General features: G+C 42.5%; 2 protein-coding genes and 1 long non-coding RNA gene across 9 annotated transcripts in view; 2 read left to right on the plus strand and 1 right to left on the minus strand.

Moving 5' to 3' along the window:
• RBL2 (RB transcriptional corepressor like 2) overlaps nt 1–18031 on the plus strand; it is a 62605-nt gene extending 44574 nt beyond the window's left edge. For 4 of the 6 annotated variants that reach the window (XM_042920793.1, XM_042920797.1, XM_042920799.1 and 1 more), the window contains 2 exons: nt 469–633; nt 9458–10928. In XM_042920793.1, the coding sequence (XP_042776727.1) occupies nt 469–633; nt 9458–9628 (336 nt within the window). In that variant the 3' untranslated portion in view covers nt 9629–10928. Of the gene's footprint in view, nt 1–468; nt 634–9457; nt 10929–13987; nt 14560–17947 lie in introns of those variants that run through there. The other 2 variants (XM_042920796.1, XM_042920794.1) reach the window with 2 other exon arrangements.
• Nucleotides 11128–18068, minus strand: LOC122209124 (AKT interacting protein). 2 transcript variants are annotated; one of them, XM_042920803.1, is made up of 9 exons: nt 17980–18068; nt 16235–16440; nt 13979–14043; nt 13791–13891; nt 13213–13301; nt 13037–13135; nt 12837–12944; nt 11955–12015; nt 11128–11788 (listed from the first exon to the last, which is right to left on the minus strand). In XM_042920803.1, exons 1-9 carry the CDS (start codon nt 18019–18021, stop codon nt 11681–11683), a joined length of 879 nt encoding a protein of 292 aa, XP_042776737.1. In that variant the 5' UTR covers nt 18022–18068; the 3' UTR covers nt 11128–11680. The 2 variants fall into 2 exon arrangements, with proteins under 2 accessions (XP_042776737.1, XP_042776736.1); XM_042920802.1 differs by having other exon boundaries at nt 11128–11791.
• Nucleotides 18069–21050: 2982 nt separating this feature from the next.
• On the plus strand, nt 21051–23912 carry LOC122209126. Its single transcript, XR_006197459.1, has 3 exons — nt 21051–21145; nt 23263–23401; nt 23496–23912. It is a non-coding gene; the product is annotated as an uncharacterized LOC122209126 (long non-coding RNA).
• The last annotated feature ends 2434 nt before the right edge of the window (nt 23913–26346 follow it).

A 26346-nucleotide genomic window follows, 5' to 3' on the forward strand; every position in this document is an offset into this window, starting at 1 on the left:
TAAAAATGCTTAAAACAGCGACTGGCACAAAGCCAGCACTTACATGTTATTTGGGTGGTTTTCTTTAGGTGTAATTGTTGCTGCTAATAATTACTGTTTGCCATTCATAAAGCTACTGGCTTATTATATCTCTCTACTCTTTCAGTAAAAATAACCATTTTTAGGGGCACCTCAGTGGCTCAGTCGGTTAAGCATCCAACTTCAGTTCAGGTCATGATCTCTCATTTCATGAGTTTCAATCCCGCCTTGGGCTCTGTGCTGAAAGCTCAGAGCCTGCTTCAGATTCTGCCTCCCCCTCCCCCCTCTAACCCTCCCTTGCTTGCTCTCTCTCAAAAAAAGAAAACATTAAAAAAATTGTTTTAAATAAAATGTTTTAAATAAAAAATGTTTTAAGTTTTTCATAAAAAATACCTGATTAGAAATTTCATTACCTTTCTTAGGAATGCTGACTTTTTCTCCCCCAAACAGATGGATGCTCCTCCTCTTTCTCCCTATCCATTTGTCAGGACAGGCTCTCCTCGCCGAATACAGCTATCTCAAAATCATCCTATCTACATTTCACCACATAAAAATGAAACGATGCTTTCTCCTCGAGAAAAGATTTTCTATTACTTCAGCAACAGTCCTTCAAAGGTGAGCCTAACATAAATCTTGGCCTTTACTAACCCCAGAATGCCTAGGATGCTAGAACTGGGGTTGATGGAAAACACTCAGCACTCCCATGAGCGATGGGAGCTACCAGGGAAAAGTCGGTCCCAGCAAAGCAGAAATCAGGGGTTTGGGGGACACGTTAAGGCTGGAAATAGAGTAAAGGATTTAGATTTATCTTCATTCCTTCCTTTTCCTGTTTGTGTATTTACAGTTCACTCTCCTGTAGATCTGGAGTTGGGGATTTTTACTCCATTTAAAATTCCAAATTTTTGTTAAGAAAACTTGAATTTCTAAACTGATTATTGAATATCTATTTCTGGGACAGGTAGCATCTCTGTCTAAGGGGAGCAGTGGACGTTTTGTACAGTGTGGTGTGCTAGTCCTGTTAGTGCCGATTTGTGCGGCCGCATCTGCCTCTGTCTGCGATGGGGAGAGAAGCTTGCATCAGACCTTGATGGAAGAAAAGTCAGCAAGGTGCTGACGTGTGGGAGGAAGGGGTATCCAGGAAGCAGGAGAACAGGGAAAGAACACAGTGTCCTTGAGGCACCGGGAATCACATGTGCTGGGTTTAGGAGGACAGTTCATTCCTAAAGGCCCGGATGCAATACTCTTATTCATAAAGATTGCTTAGAAAGAAACACACACAAAAAAGGGCCTCGACTCTTCAAAAAAACATGTCAGTATAAAGAGAGAGAGTAGATGGGGGAGGGTAGTGTTCTAGAGTGAAGAGGATTAAAGAGACAGGACACTCAATTTTAGTATATGTGCTGCCGAAGCGAGCACGAGACAGGACACTCAAATGCAGTACATGATCTTTGGATTCTGCACAGAAAAGCACAGTAAAAAGGACATTTTGGGGACAAGTGGGAAAACTTAATGGGGGAGTTGAATGTTAAATTTCTGTTAAATTCCTTTGGTATTGATAGTACTGGATTATGTAGGAGAATATGTTTAAAGTAGGCACAGGTGAACTGCCTCGGTGTGAGCAACTTATTTTCAGATAGTTCAACTAAAAAAAAATTATAGAGAGAGAACAAATGTGGTAAAGTGTTAATGACTGATGATAGGGTGTTCAATGTATTATTCTTCCAACTTTTAAAATAAAAAGTTGGAGGGGGGCGTGTGGGTGGTTCTGGTCATGATCTCACAGTTCATGGGTTTGAGCCCCATGTTGGGTTCTGTACTGGCAGCATGGAGCCTGCTTGGGATTCTGTCTCCCTCTCTCTCTGCCTTTCCCCCACTCACGTTCCCTCTCTCTCTCTCTCTCTTCCTCAAAAAATAAATTAAACAAACATTAAAAAAATAAAAATAAGTTAGAGAAAACAAAGATAGCAGCAAAAATCTTAGAAAATGAAAAAACTTTTACTACAGTACTAACATACCTTGGAATAATCTTATCCCTTGTAGAAAAATCAGTTAACTTTGAATAACAAAGACACACTAATGTTTAGTAGACCAAATATTGAAAAGATAAAGTTTCCTCCAGCCATTGTGTAAGTTTGATCTAATTCCAGTGATATTGCCAGTGGGATTGTGAATGCTGGAAACATAAATCAGCAAAGCCCTAAAAGCAGTTGAAGGGATACACAGCTCAGAGATACTGTGGGTTCAGTTCCAAACCACTACAGTAAAGCCAGTCAGATGAATTTTTTGGTTTCCCAGTGCATATACAAGTTATATTTATACCACAGTCTATTGTGCAATAGCATTATATCTTAAAAAAAATGTTCATACCTTAATTTAAAGATGCTAACCACAGATTCATTTATCTGAGCAGTGAGTCATAATCACTGATCAAAGATCACCATAATAATGAAAAAGTTTGAAATATTTAGAGATTTACTAAAATTTGGTAGAGACACAAAGTGAGCAAATTCTGTTGGAAAATGGCACTGATACACTTGCTCAACTCAGGGTTGCCACAAAAGACACATTACCTGCAAAGCACAATAAAGCAAAGTATGCCTGTGTTAGATTTTCACCCTCTAACCAAATAAATTCCATTTAGATTAGAATTAACTGAAACAAAATGAGTAGAAGTCAGAATACCCAATTCAAAAGGCCAAAGTAACAAACAAATAGCAATTAAATGTAAATGGTCTAGGGGCACCTGGGTGGCTCGGTTGTTAAGCGGTCCACTTCAGCTCAGGTCATGATCTCTTGGTTTATGAGTTCAAGCCCCACGTCGGGCTCTGTGCTAACAGCTCAGAGCCTGGAGCCTGCTTTGAATTCTGTGTCTCCCTCTCTCTCTTTTCCTGTTCCCAGCTTGCGCTCTGTCTCTCTCTGCCTCTCTCAAAAATAAACATTGAAACAAATTTTTTTTAATGTAAATGGTCTAAATACACCAATTAAAAGGCAAAAATTTTAAGACTGGACAAAACAAGACCCAGCTATTTACTGCTTATAAGTAACCCATTTTAAATATAAAGTCACAAACAGTTTAAAGTAAAAGGATGATAACTGAGATATCCAATTAACTGACGAATAAAAAAAAAAATGCATGTCCATACCATGGAATATTACTCCAATAAAAAGGAAGTACCACACAGGCTACAACAGGGATAGACCTTGAAAACATTATGGTAAGTGAAAGCAGACACAGGATAAGTAAATACTGTACGATACCATTTCTATGAAATGTCCAGAATGGGCAAATTTATAGAAGCACAGAGTGGATTAGTGATTGCCTAGCTTTGGGAGGGATGGAGGGCTTCTGTCACTGGGCACACGTGGAAATGACCACACAATGAACTGCATGATGAAATGTGATAATGACTGCACAACTCTAGGAGCACAGGGAAAGCCATAGATCTGTGTACCTCGAGGGGTTGAACTGTATGGTATGGAAACTATATCCCAATGAAGTGGTTTTTAAAAAAAGTAAAAGGATAGAAAAAGTTATCTGTACTCTACTGACACTAATTAATGCAGCCACGCCAGCTTTCATGTCATTATCAGCAATGAAGTCATTTCCCAGCACAGGACATAAAATCCTTAAATAGAAAAAAAAGATTTTGCGATGATTGACAGAACAAGTAGACAGAAGTGAACAACCAGACTGGCTGACATTTCTAGAACACTCTAATAGCATCAAGTGCACATGGAACATTTACCAAGAGAGACCACATTCAGGACCATAAAACAAGTCTCAGTAAATTTTAAAGGATTCAAATAATGTATTTACTCTTACCACAACAGAATTAAATCAGAAATCAGTAACAGAGATACCTGGAAAACCCCCAAATATTTGCAACTAAATTGCATATTTCTATGAGTCACAGAAGAAATTTTAAAAATTACAGAGTATTTTGAAAATGAAAACTTGACTTACCAAAATTTGTGGGATGCAGCAGCAAAAGCAGTATTAAGAGAGGGAAATTTATAGGACTAAAATACTCAGAAAAGAAGAAAGGCCTCAAATTAGTGACCTGTGATTTCACCCCACACAACTAAAAGCAGGAATCAATGAAATAGACGACTTTGTATATTTTAAGACCACTAAAAACTAGGGTTTTTTTGAGAAGATTAAAAAAATTGATCCGTCTGTGCTAATGAGGATAAAAGAAATGATGGATTACTAATATCAGAAATGAGAGCTATCAGTACAGTTCTTACAGATATTGAGAATATAATGAAGGTTAAAAAATAACTTTTTGCCGATAAATGCATGATGCAGATGAAATAGACCAATTCTTTGAAAGACGTAAACTTCCAGAGCACAGTCAACAAGTAGTCTCAATGGCCCTCTGTTAAACTGAATTTGTAACATAAAAACTTCTTCTCAAAGGAAACTATAGACCCAGATGGCTTCACTGGTAAATTCTACCAAATAAATATTTAAGGAAGAAATACAGTTGACCTTTGAACAACATGGGGAGTTAGGACATCCTATCCCTGTGCAGTGGAACATCTGTGTATAACTTTTGACTCCCCCAAAATGTACCTACTAATAGCCTGTTGATGGGAATCCTTACCAACAACATAAAAACAGCTGATTTACACAGATTTTGTATATATACTACATACTGTATTATAATAAACTAGAGAAAATATTAAAATCGTAAGGAAAAGAAAATGTACTTTATTGAAAAAAAGCCATGTGTACGTGGACCCATTTCAAACCCATGTTCAGAAGTCAATTGTACTGCCAGTTCTATACAAACTCTTCTAAAAAGTGAAGATGATAAATCATCTCAGTAGTTGAAGAAAAAACATTTGACAAAATACAACATTCATTCATGATAAAACCTCTCAGGGAACTTAATCGGATAAAGAATACATACTAAAAAAATCTATAGCTACCAATACACTTAGAAGGCATTCAGTCTTCCACTATTTTTTTAAATTACTTTTTAACTATTTATTTATTTTGAAAGAATGTGGAAGGGGCAGAGAGGGATAGAGAATCCTAAGCAGGCTCTGCACTGTCAGCACGGAGCCTGATGTGGGGCTCAATCCAATGAACCTTGAGATGATGACCTGAGCCGAAACCAAGAGTCAGTTGCTTAACCAACTGAGCCACCCAGGCTCCCCAGTTGTCCACTATTAAGATCAGGGACGAGGTATCTACTTTCACTATTCCTATTCAACATTATAACCATATGCAAGGTCATATATGATAAGGCAAGATAAATAAGGCATACAGACTGAAAAGGAAGAAATAAAGCTGTCTTCCATATAACAACGTGATTTTCTTCATAGAAAAATCACAAAATCTAAAAAACGTTAGTGGAATTAGTAAGATTAACAAGGTTCTAGGGCTAATATACAAAAATCAAATTTACTTCTGTATACTAGCAACAAGTGAGAAGTAGAAATTTTCTAAAGCACTGTAACATTAAAAACTGCTTTGGGGAAGTCTTGACGAAAGATGTACAAGATTCATATCCTGAAAACTACAGAACATTGGTTAAAGAAAGATGGAGAAAATGGAGAAATATCATGTTTATGAATTGGATGACATTTTCAAGATGTCTGTTTTCTTTCACTTGATCTATAAATTCAACCCAATTCCTGTCAAAATCCCAGAATTATTTGTGTAAGGTAGCAAACTGGTTCCAAAATGTATATGAAAATGCAACTAAAATAATTAAAACAATTATGAAAAATTCGGAAGACTTACATTCTCTGATTTCAAGACTTAACTATAAAGCTGTGGTTACCAAGACAATGTGGTATTGGTAAAAGGAGAGACATACAGAGCGACAGAACAGAATAAAACACAGAAATAGATCATACGTACATGGTGAGTGGATTGTCAACAAGGTGCAAAAGTAAGTTAGCGGAGAAAGAACAGCCTTTTCAGCAGATGGTGCTAAACAACTGGGTAACCACATACAATAATAATAGTAAACCTACATCCATACTGTGCATCCAGATCCAAAAATGAATCAAAATGGACCACAGACCTAAATGTAAAACTTATGAAACTCCTAGGAGAAACCATAGGAGAACAAAATCTTTGTGAACATGGTATAAACAAAGATTTCTTAGATAACAGCATCAAAAGCACAATCCATAAACGACTGATAAATTGGACTTCATCAAAATTAAAAATATCTGTTTTAAAAGATAGAAAAAAGCCACAAGCTGGGAGAAAATTTTACATACCTCTTATCTGTACCTACAAAACATAAAGGATTTTCAAAATTCAAAAGGAAACCAACCAAATTTAAAACTAGGCAAAAGACTTGAACGTGCTTTATCCATTAGCCCAAATCTAAAAAATAACATGAACAAATTCTGGCAATGATGTGAGACAACTGAAACTTTTATGTATTGCTGGTGAGAGTGTGAAACGATACAGCATAGCTGTTACACCTAGAAAATAGTTTGGCATTTTCTTATAAACATCCCCTTACCATATAACCAGTAATTTCACTTTTGGGTGTTTACCTAAGGCTCATACAAAAACATGTACATGAATGTTTAGGACTGTTCCTAATTGCCCAAAAGTGGAAAACAACCCCCATGTCCTCCAGCTGGCTACTGGATAAACAAACCTGTGGTACACCCAATAAGGGGCAACTCCTTTGCCTGCCATAAAGGGGAATAAACTGATAAACTCAGCAATATAAATGAACCTCGGATGCATTGGTGCTTAAGTGAAAAGTACTAGATTCAGTAGGCCACTTACTATAGGGTTTCACTTCTGTGACGTTCTGGAAAAGGCAAAACGATAGGGACAGGGAACATCATCAGTGTGTGGGGGTAGGAGCTTAACTAGCAGTGTGGGAACTTTTTGGAACAAAGAAACTTACTGTAGTTACATACGTTTGTCAAAACATGCAGAAGTGTACGCTTAAGAAGGATGAATTTTACTATATGTAAAGCTTTAAAAAATGACATTTTGTGGAAAAAAAAAGTTATGTTAAGCACTTAGATCAGTGACTGTCCTATCACCACCTGGGAAGTTTAAAAAAAAAATTTTAGCACAGAATTAGGAGTTTCTCCATTAAATAGCAAAATTAGACTATTGGTTAAAGAAACATTTGTCATGATGACTTGACAGACAAGAGCTGAGATCAGAAGTACCTTGAGTCGGGGTGCCTGGGTGGCTCAGTTAAGCATCAGACTTCGGCTCAGGTCACCATCTCATGGTGTGAGTTTGAGCCACACATTGGGCTCCGTGCTGATGGTGTGGAGCTTTGCTTGGGATTCATTATCATTCTCTCTCCACCCTCCCCCTCTCCCCCACCCCCACCAAAGTAAACTAAAAAAAAAAAAAAAAGTACCTTGAGTCTAGAACCAACCTGTATTATCCTAACGTTTAACAACCATGAGAAAAGAATTCTAGAATACCACACAAGATAATTAGCATGATTAGGAATCATTAGTGACACCTGTCAGGGCAGTTTCAGTGGATTGGTACAGCCTGTTGAATATTACGTTGCTTACATTTTTAAACAGTTGGGAGGAAATAATACATCAATAGGGGATTAAACTAGGATACAGACATACTGTAGAATACTGTATAGCAGTTAAAGAGATGTGATGCATATATACTGATATGGGAAGATCAAAGACAAAATGTTGACTGAATATTCCAAACAGCACATAAGATATACCATTTCATTTTTTTTCCCAAAAAACCACGTAATAATTACATTTGTATTGAGAGCATTCCTAAAGAGCTGAAGGCTATACAGTAGCCTGATTTGTTCAGTGAATGAAAGATAATAGTAGTTATCCTGGGGATTGGGTGAGGACAAGAAATCTAGGCATATGCTGTGTGAATTTTTTGTAATCAGTATTTGTGTTTTAAATATGTACATATTGTATAAAATTGTGATGTGTGAGATACTGGGTATCCTATATAAATTATATGTAATATATTTAACACTAGTATATAATATAAATGTATGGTATGTATTGTCTTATGTGTATTAAGTTATACAGTTGTACACTGTGTAATATATATCCTATAATGTATTCATTATATACAAATAACATTTATACAATTAACAATTTAAGGAATATTCAAGTAAACGGTAGACTAGAGATTAGGAACGTAAGAGGGCAGAAGTCAAAAGAAAGCTTTCTTAAGATGGCTAAGATTTGAGAAGGTGAGAAAGTGCATACGCTAATAAAGAACATGTGATTTTATTTAAAGCATCAGAAAAATTTGTTCAAAATAAAATATTATGAATAAAATATGTCTAGGATTAGCTTTAAAACAGTGTGGGGACTGGGAAATGAATGAGGGTATGTAGATCAAGTCAGACTGGCCAGAACTGGTCAAGTGGGTTGATGGCCATGGGAGGATTTCATTACACTCTTCTCCCTACTTTCCTGTTTGAGGTTTCCTGTAACAAACACAGGTGAATAACCAGAGTATATTTTCCATAAGGAAACATGGACAATGAAGTAACACGTGAAAAAAGAATCTGTAACCAACAAACTACCAGAAAATGACGTGGTAACTGACTTTTGGGCCTTTGGAGAAACAATGCTGAAGGCACTCTATGTCGGTCCAGTCTCCCTGGCATCCTGGTAGGTCCTCTCAGTCAGGGTTCCTCATGATCACCACATAGCACAGAAAATAATTTGCCTAACTTTTCTCTATTCTCCCAGGGATGGGAGTACCTTCTAGATCATACTAATAAATTACTTACAATGGATGCCTTAGGGAAGTAAGGCTTACTTGTCCTGTGAAATTCCAGTTGAGAATAGCTACTAAATGCATAACACTGGACTGAAAAAAGGCATAATACAGTGTAAAATTACACTATTTTTTTAAAAAGGACAATGGAGAGGGGCGCCTGAGTGGCTCAGTTAAGCGACCGACTTTAGCTCAGGTCATGATCTCGCAGTTTGTGAGTTCGAGCCCCGCGTCGGGCTCTGTGCTGACAGCTCAGAGCCTGGAGCCTGCTTCGGATTCTGTGTCTCCCTCTCTCTCTGCCCCTCACGTTCTGTCTCTGTCGCTTGGTAAAAAAAAAAAAAACCTTAAAAAGGACAGTGGAGATGTAGGGAGTTGACTAAATATGGCATAGCAAGGTGGTGCTCCCTATTGTAAAAAAAAAACAAACAACCCACAAATTTGCAATCTCTCACTTTTGGAAAAGTGTACATCAGAATCACCCCTGGAGCTTGTCCACAATAGAAACACTCTGCCCTCCGACCCAGGTAGTCAGGAGAGTCAGCCAGCTGAGGGGTGAAATCGGAAGGATATACGGCTTAGTTCTTTTCTTTATAAAGAGGTTCATCCTCTTGAAGGTAAGCTCTTCATTCAAAGGTTCTTGGACTGAACACCGAACTATGTTTATTAGCATTTTAAAGTTTTGTTATCTATTTTTCCCCACTCTAGAGACTGAGAGAAATTAACAGTATGATACGGACAGGAGAAACTCCAACCAAAAAGAGAGGGATACTTTTGGAAGATGGAAGTGAATCACCCGCAAAAAGAATTTGCCCAGAAAATCACTCTGCCTTATTACGCCGTCTCCAAGATGTAGCTAATGACCGAGGTTCTCACTGAGGTTAGTCTGTTGTATTGAAATTATCTTTTCACAAACCCTGTCCAGCAGCACCATTTAATGCATGCTCGCATATGGGGCTCTTTTCCTAATCTTCCAGTATCCTCTTTGGATATTTCTACTCATCCCAGCTGCCTTTTTCCTACCACTCAGTGCTTGCCATCAAGACTGCTTAGAATCCAAATGTGGATTTTTTTTTAACTCTTCGGCAAAGCTTTTACAAGAGCTGCAGAGAACAGAGCGTGCTCACCTCTGTGTAAGAGGTCTCTGTGGATGTGCTCCAGCAGAGGGACTGTATTTCGGTTCATTCCCACCTGTTTCATGGTCAGCTTCTGGCCCTCACGAAAAGCAAAACAAAAACTTAGGTGTTTGTCCCAAAACGCCTGGTAGGAGTGGGAGGTTTTTGCATTCCTGCAACAGAGTGAGGGCAAGAGCCCCGATCCGGAGGCCCTAGATTCTTACCCCAGTCTCCTGTTCCTGTGGTGTAACTGTTCCCTCTCCCCTTTAGGTGTGGTGGTGTGGGAAGTGCTGGGTTGTTTGGTGTGCAATGTGTGAGTGAACTTGTATAAGAAGTGGCACTTTAGGGCTGTAAAAAGCATGGTTTTGTAACCCAGATTTTGCTGTATATTTGCGATGGCACTTTCTATAATGTGAACTTTATTAAGTACAAAACTTCCAGGCTAAACATGCAATATCATCTTTGATGCTTTTGTACTTTTTTTAAACTGTTAAAGCCCCAGTAGCTGCCTTTGGGCATGTGTTTTTAATTCTCCAGTGTTTTGTTGTTAATAGGGATCAGTTGGCTAAGTAAAGATTTTAAATCAAGTTGAATTAAGGGAATATGAAAAATTCTGACCTCTTCTTTAAGAGGTAGTTATCCTGAAAGACACGTGTCTATTAAGGTGATAAACTTAAAATATCTTTGGGTGTGTTCCTGGCAGTTTAAAAAATAGGTTGGAGAATTTAGGTTTTTATTAGTACATAGTACCATTTATAAAAATTAGAAATGTTATTTAACAGCTGTTGAATTATCTCTATATACCTTTATTAATCACTATCGTTCCAGCAGTTTTAAAGTTGAATGAATAATCTTATTAGGGAGAAAATTCAATTGTAAATTGAATCAGTATAAACCAAGTTACTGGGTAACTTCATATTGCTCTGAAAGAAATATGGAACTTACACTGTTCAGTTAGAATAGTGGTCTGCAAAAATATTTATAAAACCTCTTCAAGATACTTACTGCTACTGTAATTTTATATGAAAATAAGTGTATTTTTCAATAAAGCATTTATAAATTAATCTTTGTTTAGTTATATTGGGAAAGGGGTAGCTAGTTTCCTGCATAAATGACAAAGAGCAATCATTTATTGGTTTATTTTGTCTCTACAAAACACATTAGTCATTCATCATTTAAATATCTGACTTCATTAGAAACCGTTTTAACACTTTCTCTCCCTTCTGCCATAAAAATACAGTAAGTAATTTGCTTAAAAAAAACAAACAAATAAACCACCATGAACAAGTGTTCTGGTTTCCTCTCCCTCACCTAACATGTACCTCAGTGATGACAGGGGCTGGTAAACCAGGGAGACAGTAGGCTGAAGACTGAGGTTCAGATGATCTTCCACTTACAAGTGCTAATAAGCTATGGAACCTGCTCTCTCTCTACCTCTTTCCCGCGTCCTAACATATGTACAACTGAAACCATGGGGGTAAAGCCACTGGATAGCACGCCCAACTGTCTACTCTATTAGTGTAAATGAATGTAACTTACCTTTAACATTATATTCAGAAAAATACTTAAGCCTCGAGGTCCCCAATAATTTGGAGTACTGAACTAGTTAACCACCCTAAAGACACTTCTGACAGAAGTAATGCATTACTTAAAGAGAGGTTTCCAAAACTTGCTGTTAGAACCTAAGCATCCATGGACACAGATAGCAGTCCTTGTTCGCACAGTTTTACTCTTCTGGCGGCCCTCTGCCACCGGTCAGCTCTCACCAGGCCCGCAGCCGGCAGGAAAGTGCACGGGGCACCGGATTCACCAGCGCTTAAGTTGCTACGGTTTTCTCTTCTTTACTGAAAGGCTGCACCGAACCAGGCTTTACCCATGACAGGCCAGCAACGTGAACGCTTTTATTGTGCTGTTCTTCCGGCTTCTTCTAGGCATAATCAAGAACAGACATTAAAAATACGCCTGAGGAGTTTGTACCGTGCCAAAATCTCCATTTCCCAAAACGTTATTTGTATTTAGGATAAATAGTCTCCAATGAAGACCTTCAGAGAGGAAACAGTTCACTATTTCAAAAATGGTTATGTACTTACTTTCTGAGTCAGCATCTTCTCTCTGGCCTCATCATGTACAGAAGGATTCCACGGAGAAAAGCTTAAGAGAAAAATATTAAACCGCTCTGATTTACTAAATATGTATAACATCCATTTTTTAATACTGAAGTCAGTCCCCTTAACAAAACTTAAGGAATGATAACCCATTGTCGAACATGTAAGTTTTAGATGTTCATCCAAATGCTTCTCTCACAGGATGACTATCCCTTATAGAGCCCTTTACATGGGTTAGCTCATCTCAGTCTCTCAGCCACCTCTGAAGTACTGCTGTTTACAGGTGAAGAAAGCGCAGGAGTAAAATTAAGTAATTGCCCTGGGTCACCCAAGCCAGTAAGCACAAATACCAAGCATGCGGTCTGCAGAACACAAGCCCTTAACCACTGTGCCACGCGACCTTCCCAGCAATATCTGTTGCCAAAGAGCTAAATCACGAACTCCTCAGTTCTCCATACTTCAGACGCTTCCAAGATTAAATACCATAGTGCTAAAGGAACACACGATTTACACTATTCAGTTTCCCTCCTTTCCCCAAACCTGAATGTCAGTGGGGATACGGCAGCTGGGCTCCAGCTAAAACTGCCAACTGAAAGAAAAGTGTGGATTTGAACGTGCACATTACAAACATCCTTAGGAAATCAAAGTCACTCAATAGCTTACTATTGGCACGATATGCCAGTCGATATAAAGCTTTCTATTTTAGGGAAAGCCCAAGAGGTATCAGAAATCGAGTTGCCAACAAATTATAAAGGTTGTAGGCTAACAGATTATACACTTTCCCTTCAAATCCTCATTCTACAACCACCTGGAAAATGGAAGTACAAGATGGCAAAGTGCAGTTTATCTAGATCACGTACCACTTACCTGATTGCATAGGGGTCTTCTATTTTAGGTTGGTCGAACAGACGAGCAGTGCACATCTTAACACTGTCAACCACTTTACTTTTGAAAAGCTGAACATCTTTTTCATACCTGTGTTAAAAGTTTCAATCAGAAAGTTACCAACGTAGTCTACTTAGCTGTTTTTTCAAATTTATCTGACATAACAAAGCAGAGTAACATACAGGACTGCAGCCTCTGGGTTTAGGGGGCTTGCTGTATCAATCTTGTAGAAAACTCTTCGTGCGTACATTAAAACTTGCCAAATATGATTATGGTTCCGCCTGAAGAGAGACATACATGATTACTGAAGCACCTTCTTGCTGACCTAGATCACCAAAGCAAACACTTCTTTACTAACCTCCATTTGGCAAATGCTCTCTTCACATCCAATTCACCTGAGGTGGGATCGACGAGTGGGTGAAAGACGGGAATATCAAACACCAAGTGCTGTATTTAAAGAGAGATGTGTCCTTTAATGGAAGCAAGGAGCTTATTAGACCCATACAGACAGCTGTAAAGGGAACTTCAGGCAAGGCAGTCCTGCTGTTTTAAGTCAGAGAGCTGCCTCAAGAGGCGTACCTAACAACCTCCACCATTTTCCTATAAAACTCTATTTTGCAAGCAAGGCGGTAAAAAGTCACTGTGCTACAGCACAATGGTCACCATGCACACAGTCGGTGCTATAGCACAGCTCCCAGCCTCCCTTGCACACCCTGAGCAGAGAAACAAGGAAAGCTCATGGCAGGGGCTGGCACGGCAAAAGATAACAACAAAGCACAAAAATTCCCTTGAAAGTTGACAGAGTAGACAAAACATTTTAGGAAACTGAAATCATAAAATCACGAGCTCAGGAAAAGAACCAAGAAATCTTGCAAGTCCTTAAAGCCCCCCCCTCTCAGACCCAACAAATGAAGCCAGACTTGATTTCTTACTTACTGGACAGTCACCATCTGGGTAGTTATCAGGGATGTAAACTGTAAACTTAAATACACCATCCTGATAAAGTCCATGCCGTATGAATATTACTCCAAACCACACTGTAGGAAAAAGTAAAAAACAGTTGAGGCCTAAGTTTCTGTCAGAGGAACCAAATACGCTACGTATTAAGAGTGAATCCTTCTTACTTAATGCAGAGCGGTAAGATGGCTGCACGTAGACCCCCGGGAGCTTCTGCTTCACAACCAAGGTACTAAGACAGAAGCAGAACAGTGAAATTGTACAGAAGGAAACGACACACACATATCAAACAACCCTACGTTCACTTTTCAAGAGAAGGAATAGTCCCTCGAGGGGCAGCTGACACCTGACACAAGCCACGTCACCACGATCTCACGTGGCCCACACTGTGGCCCATTCCCCAGCTTTATAACTCAAGCTCACAGAGAGACAAGGAGTCAGAGAGGGCCCCGGACTAAGAACGTCAAGCCAAACAAGGATACACAAAGATTCAAGTTTTCCTCCCAGAAGTCAACGTTTCCAAAACATCATCTTGGAAACCGGCTGGTAGGTAATTCTGAACGAGACAACCTGGTTTCATTTCTGGACATTAAATTTTCGGTAAATGAGAGAGTACAGTTCTTGCTTTTGTGACTGTGGACGACAGATTTCACCCACACACATTCAAAAGCCATTTGAAACACGGTTTTAGGTAATTAGAAAGAAAAATCGCACAGGCTTGCCGTCACTGAGGCCTCAACCCCAGTCTTCGTGGCAGAGGGCCGTGCTTACATGTGCAGTGTTCTCGCGGAAGGCAGGCATCGATACCAGGTGCTCATGCTATCCTCTACTCCTACACTGACCCCACCACGCAGACACCTGAATCCCGTGGGCGCTGTGGCAAGGGAACACCAGTGCATGGACAGTGCTGATACTGGCTCTCCTGGGAGCCCAAGGAAGGAAGGCAGGGACCAGACCCTGAATGATGCTGACCGAGGGCCTTAAAATGTGTTTCACCCGCCAAGCCTGAATTTTGTTAGAGAAATAACTTCGGGACCTCAGTCGACTGTTCTTGTTGCCTACTTGCCATCACGCTTCTTTTTTAACATTTTTGAGTAGTTACTCCATTTTTAAGTCACTAAAATTTCAGCGTGTCAACAGCAGTAGGGCCGGCAGATGGGTGTACCACAGTGAAGCCGCGCTGTGTTCTAATACAGACAGCAGATCTGAGGCCACAATGGAAGCCTGTCCGACTTGCTCCAGCCTCAAACACAAGGCCTCCATTATAAAGCTGAAGGGACCACTGCCACCAAATCACACTCCGCCAACTGTGCTGGGGCCTCAGACCCTCTGACCGTGACACAACATGAGTACAGTGAGGGAATGTGTGGGGATGCTGTACAAAGGGACTTAAAAATGACAGAAGTGAAGAATTCATTCTCCGTACTTTGGCCCCAGGAACAAATGAGCAGACCCAATGCTGTGTGAGCCCCTGTGGCGGGCCAGGCGCGGCCAGTGCTCCTGGCCGTCTGTGGCCGTGCTCCTCTCCGCCTGTGACAGACGTGCAACCTCAGTCAGGTTCTTACCTGCACGAAGCCCAAATCTTTCGAACTCCCCTGTAACTGCCTACTTCTGTCTTTGTGGGTCGCAGAACTCAAACCCCCTTTCTAACAACAGGCCTTCAAATACACGAAGGCAGTGTTAACGAGGACTTCCTAAGTTTTCTCTAAGGTAGTGGTTCCAGTTCCTTCAATTGTTGACTCCTAAGGTCTGATTCCCTGACCCTCTGACTGGGACCCTCGCCTCAGCCAGTCAGGATGCCTCTTACGAGGTGACCACCACAGTGAAGCACACGCCTCCAGCTGGAACTGACCCAAGGAAGAACAGATTGCTGCCCTCCCGCTGCCCCGCTCTCTACAAGCACCTGTGCAGGAGGGGACTTCCTCACTTCATATAAAGGAACACCAAAATTAAATTACTCAGTTCCTGACCTGCTTATTAATCTTAGTCTCTTCCTCTTGCTCTCCAAAACAGACATGGAAACGCAAGCCCACATTTGCCTTTGCCTTTGTTTATTTAAAAAAAATTTTTTTACTGTTTTATTTATTTTTGAGAGAGAGAAAGCATGAGCAGGGGAGGGGCAGAGAGAGATGGAGACAGAATCAGGAGGCTCCAGACTCTGAGCTGTCAGCACAGAACCTGATGCAGGGCTTGAACTCAAGAGCCATGAGATCATGACCTGAGCCAAAGTCGGACGGTTAACTGACTGAGCCACCCAGGCGCCCCCCACGTTTGCCTTTAAATCTTATTTATCTGATATTGGAGGGTAATGCATTTGAGCTTTAAGATTCAACGACGCAGCCATTTATAGAGTGCACCAGAATAATTTTCATTTTCATCCTCAAAGGTCATTCAAAATTTAACCGAATAGTTTAAGTACTTACAATTCTGCAAGAAGGGAGTATTCCAGGTAGAAGGGTCCATAAGAAGCATGTGTGCCATTTGTGGACTGTGCTGCTGGCGCGGGGGATGTAGGCTTAGTAATGGGCAAAGCGTTTTTGGGAATACAAGGTAGCTGTTTCTTTGGAGCGGCGCGTGGAGGGCTGGTTACCACGTCCCCTGTTAATGCCTTCTCTTCACCATCCGATCGCTATTCAAGATGAAGTGGTGAGAACATTTGTTAGCATGATTCTTTTTTTAAATGTTTATTTATTTTGAGAGAGAGAAAGAGAACATGCACAAGTCAGGGTGGGGCAGCGAGAGAGGGGGAGAAAATCCCAAGCAGGCTTTGTGCTGTCAGCGTAGAGCCCAGTGTGGGGCTCGAACTCACGAACCGTGAGATCATGACCTGAGCCGAAATCAAGAGTCAGACACTTAATCAACTCAGTCAACCAGGCACCCCTGTTAGTATGATTCTTAAACCATGAAAGTACATGTGATGCACTTTTATCCTTGACTTAAAAGCTGGAATGGCTCTTTCACAAGGACGTTCCAGCACCATGATCAAGGTGACTTGAAAGTCCTCTGAGCAGGCCAACCATTAGAGAACAAAACTGAAGGAAGACTAAAGCAACAGAAAACTTTTTTAAAGCTGTACATCCTATAAAAACAATAAAGCCAATATTTATTTACAGGATTTATGTGAAACAGGAAGAAATGGTTTCTTCTGGGGACCCCAAAAACAGGGCAAGGCGTTACTTAGCAAACAGACAACTGTACAAGACTAGAAAGTCCCCTGGCTCTTAGGTGCTGTAGAAGGTCAGGTGCAAAGCAGCTCAATAGTAGTAGGAAACCAGTCACCACCTGATGTTAGCACCTCACTTCAAAACAACGAGTGACTCTATGCTCTCACTTGTGCTGCTCTGATTCTGATCTTGTCTCTGATGGATGTGAACCACGTGTGCACTATCCCCTGTCAGCATACACTGTCAGCCGGTCAAAAACATAGGTCTAAATGAGTCAGAGATTAAACCATCACCTCATAGGCACTTCCTTGGCTCAAGTACAGCCAGAGGCTTTTTAATTCGCTTCATTAAAAATGGATATCGTGTGCATAGAAAAAAAGATGATTAATGGTGGTGTCTCCTAAAGGTGGAATTATGGCTTATATTCATTCTCTTTTTGTCTGCATTAAGCTTTCATAAAACGTACTGTTCTTGCAATTTAAAAATAGACATTCTGTTTGGAAAAATTAAACCAGTGCCCACAAGTCTGAGTTGAGCACGGTGAACAGGTCCTTTCTCAAGGCTTCTCTAATGGAATCCTGCAGATTAAGTAAAAAGACTACCATAATGTGTCACAAATTTCATCATGTGTAAATATAACCGAAGTCAAAATAATCTTAGAATTATGATTACGAGAATTGACTTCTATTTGAGCCATGATCTCAGTCTCAGAAACTGACTTTAGTCAGCTAACTACTTATTTCTCAAAGTAAAACCTAGTGGTGTCTGACTGGCTGGGCCAGAAAAACGTGTGACTCCTGATCTTAGGGTTGTGAGTTCGAGCCCCACCTTGGGTGTAGAGATTACTAAAAATAAATAAATAAACTTAAAAAAAAAAAAAGTACAACCTAAAACCAGGAAAGCAGGTAATTTTGTTAAGATTATAGGCAACCTTGGTACGAACTATTTTGACTTCTACTTTGACTCGAATAGGTTTCCTCACTAAATTTATCAACTACACCTACTTTGCGGACAGAGCTTGCAGACATGCTCCAGAAAGGGTTCATAACGTGGACTCCAAACAAAGAAATTCAGTGGTCTTGTGTCATCAAACTCTTCGGTCCTCAGAAGTCACTTTACCTAAAGATGAGATGGGAAAACACAGAAACATACCAACACCAACAGTTAAGACTTCCAGAATAGTTAAGAACTAAATCTGACACTCTAAACAGAAGCTCAACCTAACATCATATAATAGTTATAAAAACTTAAGGGAACAAAGTCTTCAGAAAGTTTCCTTCAATACCCTCCTCCCTCTTCTGACTCCAATTTCTTTCCCAGTTTTATTATTATTACTTTTTTTTTTTTTTTTTTGACAGAGAGTGCACGCGCACTCAAGGCTGGGGAGAGGGGCAGAGGGGGAGAGAGAGAATCTGAAGCAGGCTCACACTGATCCCATGACCCTGGGATCATGACTTGAGCCAAATCAAGAGTTGGGACACTTGACTGAGCCACTTCTTCCCACCTGTAAATGCCTACAGGAATCTGTGTACCGAGTCCTTGGCCAGGATTCAGAATATTCAGTGATACAGTTGAGCTTTGGTGCCAGAAACGCAGAATGTATGGCTGGACCACAACAGCTGCTGCCGGCATCACTTGTGGGCATCGGGCTACAGGGAGAGCCAGGTGTGGAGTGCTGTACCCACATACACACAAGGCCTGTCACTGCAGTTACAGGAGCTAAAGAGCCAAGGGGGCTGATTTAAGTGCCTTATATGAGTTGTTTTAAGTACAAAATGATTCTCCCCAGCAAAACTAGTAGCCAAAGACATAACAGAGAGAAGACAGAGCGTCTAAGAGGGAAAACTGGGTCCTGTCAGGACCATCCTCAAGAAATGGTCTCTTTCAGCTATTTCCAGTAATAAACACGCAAGAGAGGACTGCAAAACGTCTCCGGAACAAATCTTCCAGCAAAGCTTCAAGTAACGGACAAGAAAGTATGCCTCAAAGGTCACAAAGTCAGTGGGTCATCTACTAAAAATACCGAGGAAGAGGCAGAGGAAAAGCAGTGAGCCAGGCTGGAAGAACAGCAACTCCTCAGCTCTGGTGATCTGCCCCAGGCGCGGTTATGTTTAATGCAGATCTCCTTCTGTGGGCACAGGCTTACCCGCACCAATCAAAAAGGCTGAAGGTTAAAAGGGACAGAACTCTGCAACACTCGACTAAATTCATAAGAAGCAAATCATTAGAGAATCACGTACCAAATGTCCCTGACAGCAAACATTTGTTTTATGACAAGCCGGCGATATCCACGGGTGGGTACCAAGTCTCCCCTATCTCCTGGGTGCCAATTACTGCTGTTTTCCTTTCCAGGGCATAATGCCACCCAGTAATTAAGTCACAGGAATGAGGATCCTGGTTCTTCCACTAACCTGTTGACTTACATCCAGTAAATAGCAATATTGCTGAGATCTCTCCACAAATCTGCCTTATTTAAAGGTGACTAGGACACAGATGAAAATGGTTGGGACATTAAAAATGTGTGCTGGCGTGTTCCTGTTTGACCCAACGAAAACAACAGTGGTTTCCAGATCCAGAGTAATGTACAGCACCCCGCTGTCATCTAGGACAGATCTGACTTAACAGGGGACCCCCTCCCCTTGGGACAACAGTGCTCACTACCATATAAGTTTATTGAGGTGAATCATTCACCTGTATGGTCTCTTCCAAGTCTAACATGTAATGATTCTATGACTTTGCCTTTAAGAATCGAAACTTGCTGCCAGTGTCTCCTGTCCTTAAGCTGAAGGTATTTTCTACTGCTGCCAATATTTCCAATAGCACCATAATCACCTGGAAAAATTGTCACCTTTAGAGAATACCTACACCGTTTATTAGATGTCTAGTCTACCCAGGCACGGTACAGCATTTTCCAACAGGAGTGACACAAATGAAAGGAAGCCCTAGGACACAATTTGAAAATTTCTGCTGGTTCGTATGCTGGCCATACGAACCAAACACATTGTCTGTCTTCCTTTACGTCACAAGCTGAGAAATCAGTACCTCGAAGCTGTACGAATGATCTGAACATGACATGAGTCAAAACTTAGAAAAAGGAGCTGCTTTCCTACGTGCCTTAATCCCTAAATAGGCACTAACTTAACACATCACCCGAACAGCTTTAAATTCCACGTCAAGAGGAGTCGAGAACAGCCCCGGCCCTGGCCCGGCTTCCTGCGGACAGCCGGGACGGGCACCCTCGCCCAGGGCGGAAATCCATCTCCACACACTCACGGAATCTGGACAAACCTGTCTCGAGGTGATGCAAGGCAGGGGCTGTGTCCCAGCCTCCAAGGTAGCTCGAGGCCGGCCCCGGGCCCGCGAGCCCCTCCGGTGGGGAGCTGAGGGCCTCCAGGGCTCGGGGAAGCCCCCCCACCCCCGCCCTCAACCAGGGCGCAGGACCGAGGCGGGGAGGGCGGGACGCGGACGGGGCGAGCCGGTGGGGCCTGCCTCCCTGCCTCAGGCCGTCCGGCCGGGCACCCGGACAGCCCCGAGGCCCGCGGCAGCCGGCGCAGCAGGTGCCTGCAAACGCGGACAGGTGCCCGGCCCCGCCCCCGTGTCCCAGCGCGGCCGCCGTCGCTACGAAGTCCAGAGAACCGGGTAGGACAGACAAATACCCGGCCGAGGACGCTAGCGGCCCAGGTTGAAGGACTCCACGGCCCTCACAGCCCTCACAGCCGGCTCAGCAGTGCACCTCACCTCGCCGTTTTCAACGTAGCGCTCCCAGCTGCTGGGTGCCGTCGCGGCCCCACAGCATCTCTGGCCGCAGCACCAGCCCGGCCCCTGCCTACTCCCCGCCCCGCCCTGCTCTCGGTGTCAGGCCCCGCCCCCTGCCCCACGCCCCTGAGCCCGGACGCTTCCGCCCAGCTTCCCGGTGCCAACTGGTTCCCATACCTGTCCGTCAAGGACGTTCTTCCGGGGGCGTTAGGATGACAGCACTCCGTCCTACCAGTCAAATCTGCTCCTCTCGGGTGGGGCAGCGCCTGACCCTCCCCTTACGTAACAGCGCCGGGAGTGAACTGTCCTTCACGGAAGTGTCGGCCCCTTGGGAGGGAGGGGGGAGGAAACAAATAAGCGCCTGAACGTAATTGGCCGCGGCACGCGCCAGTCATAATAAAGACCTGCCCACAGGTTAGTGCGTGGCCATTGCCTCCTTTTAGGGAGGCTGTTGTGATTGCTGCCTTTCGAAGCTGGGGCCAGGGCAGGGCCGGGGTGGGGCCGGCGTCCCTGAAAGTACGACCTGCGGACGGGCGGGGCCCGCGGCGTGAGCGTGCCGCTTTCAGGGAGCCGCGAGCCCCTCGTCGTGCCCTCTTGGTCCTCGGGGAGTGGCTATCAGGTCGGGGGAATCTGCGGGAACGTTTTATGTAACGTTGACAGATGCCCGTGTTCTTTCAGAGTAGGAGGAGCCCATGGTGGGAACTAAACTCCCCAGTCATCGCTTGGCAGTAGCTTCTGCCAGAAGAGCTTTTAAAAAATGTGCCAATCAGACTGAGCCCGTAGAATCCGCGTGGGGGGGGGGGGGGAGGTGAGCAGCAGGAAAGTACATTTGTCACAACCACCTCTGGTCATCTGGCTCAAAGTGAAGTTTGAGGATCTCTTTCTGGCCCCTTGACTCGATTTCTTTTTACCTCCCAAAGCCTCCCTTCGATCCAGAGCACCTTTAGCACATCCGACCCTTTACTGCTCAGAAGTTTTCCACGGAAGCCCTTTCGGGCTGAATAAAGCTGAACTCGGCCGGGCTTAGAGGGCACACCCCATGCTGCCCTCCTTCCCATATTCCCATCTCATTTCCCACGTCTGTCTCCAGCCGTATTCCGTGATGGCTGCCCTTGGCTTTCACACCGCCAAGCCTTTTCTTACGATGGTGCCTTCTCCCGGGTTGCCGTTCCAATCTCCACCTGACTCAGTTATCTTACACTCAGAAGAGGAGAAATATTGTCTGACTAGGCTGTACCATTTTTGGTTGCCTTTGAAATTCTGGTCATTTTAGACCTTCTTGAGTGGCAGGCAGCCAGACTCTTGTTAATCCCCTGGGCTGGTTCTGAAATCCAACTTCCTCCCCTAGTTGAAAACACTCTTCAGCCACTTCCTTTGGTCCAGGCCGAATACCCTTAGGAATGCTGTCATGTCCTTAATATTAGTCTCACTCAATATAAAGAGGAAGGCAAGCCGGAAATCCTTTGGCCACAGGTGGTCTCCCTTGGCACCTCTCTGGCCCAATCCCTCCCAACCTTGTTTGCAGGTTCATCATCCTCTCCCAAACTTCTTTTCCTGGAGTCACCCTCCTTGGCGAGCTCCTTCCTTCCCCCAGGACTCCCATGTGTTACTCCAGCTCAGACCGCTTCACTGAGCTTCAGTTGCTTATGTACAAGTGTCAGCTTCGCACTGGATGCCTCAGACACGCCATCAGTTAGAATCCTTACGGTGGCATATGCCAGAAAAATCAGGTCAAACTGGCTTATATAGCAAGGGGATTCATCTCACAAGGTAGGGCAGGCTCCGGGGGTGGCACCCTGGGCTTCAGATATTGCTTCCCAACAGTCCCTGGAATCGTACTTTCAGGCTGGAAGCAAGATGGCTGCTGCCATCCCAGGCACACCCAAATGTTACAGTGTCCAGAAAAATAAAGAGGATCCTTTTCTTCCAATGGTCTTTTCCAAAGAGCAAGAATATCTTTCCCAGAAGCCCTTCAGAAGCAATGCCCGAGTTCCAATGACCAGAAATGAGTCACTGGGACTCTGTCCACACCGAAACCAATCAAGGGCAAGTGGAAGGAGTCTGCCATGATAGGCTAGGGCCAATCAAGATTTACCCTGTATCCCTCCCTAGAGGGAGGATACTGACATAATCAGATTTGTATTTTGAAAAGGCCACCAGAGTAGGAGAGCATTTGGGAAACCATTGCAGTCACTGAGCCAGAGATGGCTGCATGAATGTAATGGTGGGATTGAGAAGTGAATGCATTGCAGAGATATTTAGAAGGTGGATTGGACAGGACTTGGCCATGGATAGGACCTGGGGAGTAGGAGTACAAAGACAAAAGGGTGTTATGGATGCCACCTAGACTTTTGGCCCGAGCTACTGGATAGATGGTGAGAACATTCACTAAGATGAGAAACAATAAATCATGCTGTTTGTGGGAGGGTGGGAAATGGGAGGTTTCTGTTTCAGATCATATTTGGGGTGTTCCTAGGAATACTGTCACTTGTGTAGTTGATATCCGTGTCCTCCTTCTGCATTGCTGACAGGGCTTCAATTTTTGTTGAGGAGTCCAACCCTTCAGTGGTTTCCCACAGCTCTTAGGACAAAGACCAATGGTGTGGCGGGAAAACACCTACCTGTCCAGCCGCATTTGTCCCAGACTGCAGTCACTTGCATTCCTCTGAGGTATGAGGCACTCCCACTTCATTTCACTGCAAGGTGGGGCCTTTGAACGGGTTGTTCTCGTTGCCTGGAACATTCTTATTTCTACCCTACACAGATCTCAGCTGAAACACCACTTCCTCGGGGTGATGTTCCATTGCTTTGGGAGAGGACTTATTGGTGTCTTTGTCCCACACTATATGTAAGTGCCATGAGGCAGGGACCGTGTGTTTCTCTCTTCATGGTCTCCCCGACAGCCAGTCCAATGCCTGGATGTAGTAGGTATGCACCATGTATTTGACAAATGAAGGACGGAAGCGGCTAAAATAAATTAAAAACACCTACCAACCTGTACGCCCCCAGCTCTGCAGTTAGAAAGCAGTTCATTATGAAAACAAAGATGATGGACTCCAAGGGAAATGAGGCAGCCTCAAGGCACTTTAAGATGAAAATAGATGCTCTTCAACGTGATGTTGGGAAAACTGGACAGCAGTATGCAGAAGAATGAAAATGCTCTACTTTCTTTCACCGTACACAAAAATAGACTCAAAATGGATTAAAGACCTAAATGTGAGACCTGAAACCATCAAAATCCCTAGAAGAGAACACAGGCAGTAATCTCTCTGACATCGGCCATAGAAACATTTTTCTAGGTATGTCTCCCGAGGCAAGGGAAACAAAAGCAAAAATAAACTATTGGGACTACACCAAAATAAAAAGCTTCTGCACAGCGAAGGAAACAATCAACAAAACTAAAAGACAGCCTACTGAATGGGAAAAGATATTTGCAAGTGGCATATCCGATGAAGGGTTAGAATCCAAAATATATAAAGAACTTATAAAACTCAACACTCAAAAACCCAAATAATCCAATTAAAAAAGAAAAGAGTAGAAAACATGAACATTTTTCCAAAGTAGACATCCATATGGCCAATAAGACACATGAAAAGATGCTCAACATCCCTTATCAACAGGAAAATGCAAATCAAAACTACATTGAGGTATCACCTCACACCTGTCAGAATGGCTAAAATCAAAACCATACACAAGTATTGGTAAGGATGTGGAGAAAGGGGAGCCCTCACACTGTTGGTGGGAACGCAAACTGGAGCACAGTATGCAGGTTCTTCTAAAAGTTACCAATAGAACTGCCCTATGATCCGGTAGTTTCACTACTGGGTGTTTCTCCCCAAACTACAAAAACACTAATTCAAAGGGATACAGGCACCCCTATGTTTATGGCAGCATTATTGACAATACGCAAACTATGGAAGGAGTGCAAGTGTCCATCCATAGATGAATGGATAAAGAGGTGGTATAGATACACAATGGAATATTATTCAGCCATAAAAAGGAATGAGATCTTGCCATTTGCGACAACATGGATGGAGCGAGAGAGTATAATGCTAAGCGAAATAAGCCAGAGAAAGAGAAGTACCATATGATTTCATTCATACGTGGAATTTAAGAAACAAATGAGCAAAGGCAAATAGAGAGACAAACCAAGAAACAGACTGTTAACTATAGAGAGAGCAAACTGTTCCCAGAAGGGAGGTGGAGGGATGGAAAAATAAAATAAAAATCGTGATAACCACATTAGCACTCAGAATAATACTTAATGTTCTTGTCTGTGTTATAAGGCTTTGGTCTAGTGCATTTTTGATTTATGTGTAAATCAAGGAAACATAAGGAGACATGAAAAGAAAAATAAAATATATAGGGGCTCCTGGCTGGCTCAGTCGGTTAAACATCCGACTTAGCTCAGGTCAAGATCTCACAGTTCACGAGTTCAAGCCCCACGTCGGGCTTTGTGCTGACAGGTCAGAAGCTGGAACCTGCTTCAGATTCTGTGTCTCCCTCTCTCTTTGCCCCTCCTCCGGTAGTGCTCTGTCTCTGTCTCTCTCTCTCTCAAAAATAAATAAACATTAAAAAAATGTTTTTAAAAATAACATCTGTAAAGTACTGAGGAAAAAACCCAACTGATTCTTAAACCTTACCTATAGGACATTTTCAATTACTTCATTATTCTAAATTTTTAGAGCATATCTGATATTTGTATCAAAACATGAATTATTCTTGCATTAGGACTTAATAGATATGTGATCTCTACAAGTACTTGGGGTTCCTGCTCATATTCCAATCAGCAAAATAGCCACTGAATCTATTCTTCTCTTGGTCCTTGGGAAATTAATTGTACAAAGCCTTTAGGCCACTGATGGACTACTAAAGGAGGGCCTTAACAGAAGGAAGGGGTAAAATAACGAAGCCTGGTTGAAATATGTAGGTGTTTCATACAGGTGCACGCACGAGCCAGTTTTTAGCTCAACCCCTTTGCCCCTAAGTCCTTTCCTGAAAGGTGGATTCCTATTTAGGGTACTACATGTATCGCTGATTGTGTATGTTATTCAAGACATAGGAGATGATTATTTAACTATACATTTTATTTTTTGTTTTTATTTTTTTAATGTTTATTTTTGAGAGAGTGCAAGCAGTGGGGGTGGGGGGAGCAGAGAGAAGTGGACAGAGGATCTGAAACAGGCTCTGTGCTGACAGCAGAGCCTGATGTGGGGCTCGAACTCATGAACTGTGAGATCATGACTGGAGCCGAAGTCAGACGCTCAACTGACTGAGCCACCCAGGCACCCCCATAGCTCTACATTTTAAATAGGCCTGCAAAAACATGTAATCAACACATCATAAGTATGATTTTATGAATAGTAACGTTTAGTATGAAACATTTTTTATTTTAGTTATTATTTATTTATTTAGAGAGCGCACAAGTGGGGGAGAGGGGCAGAGGCAGAAAGAATCTTAAGCAGGCTCCACACTCAGGGCAGAGCCTGATGCAGGGCTCAATCCCATGACGCTGGGATCATGACCTGAGGGAAAATCAAGAGTCCCACACTCAACCACCTGAGCCACCCAGGTGCTCCAGACATTTTTTTTAAGGTTTGTTTATTTAAGTAATC

The sequence above is a fragment of the Panthera leo genome, chromosome E2 (genome assembly GCF_018350215.1).
Source record: "Panthera leo isolate Ple1 chromosome E2, P.leo_Ple1_pat1.1, whole genome shotgun sequence".
In the NCBI taxonomy this organism is placed as follows: domain Eukaryota; kingdom Metazoa; phylum Chordata; class Mammalia; order Carnivora; family Felidae; genus Panthera; species Panthera leo.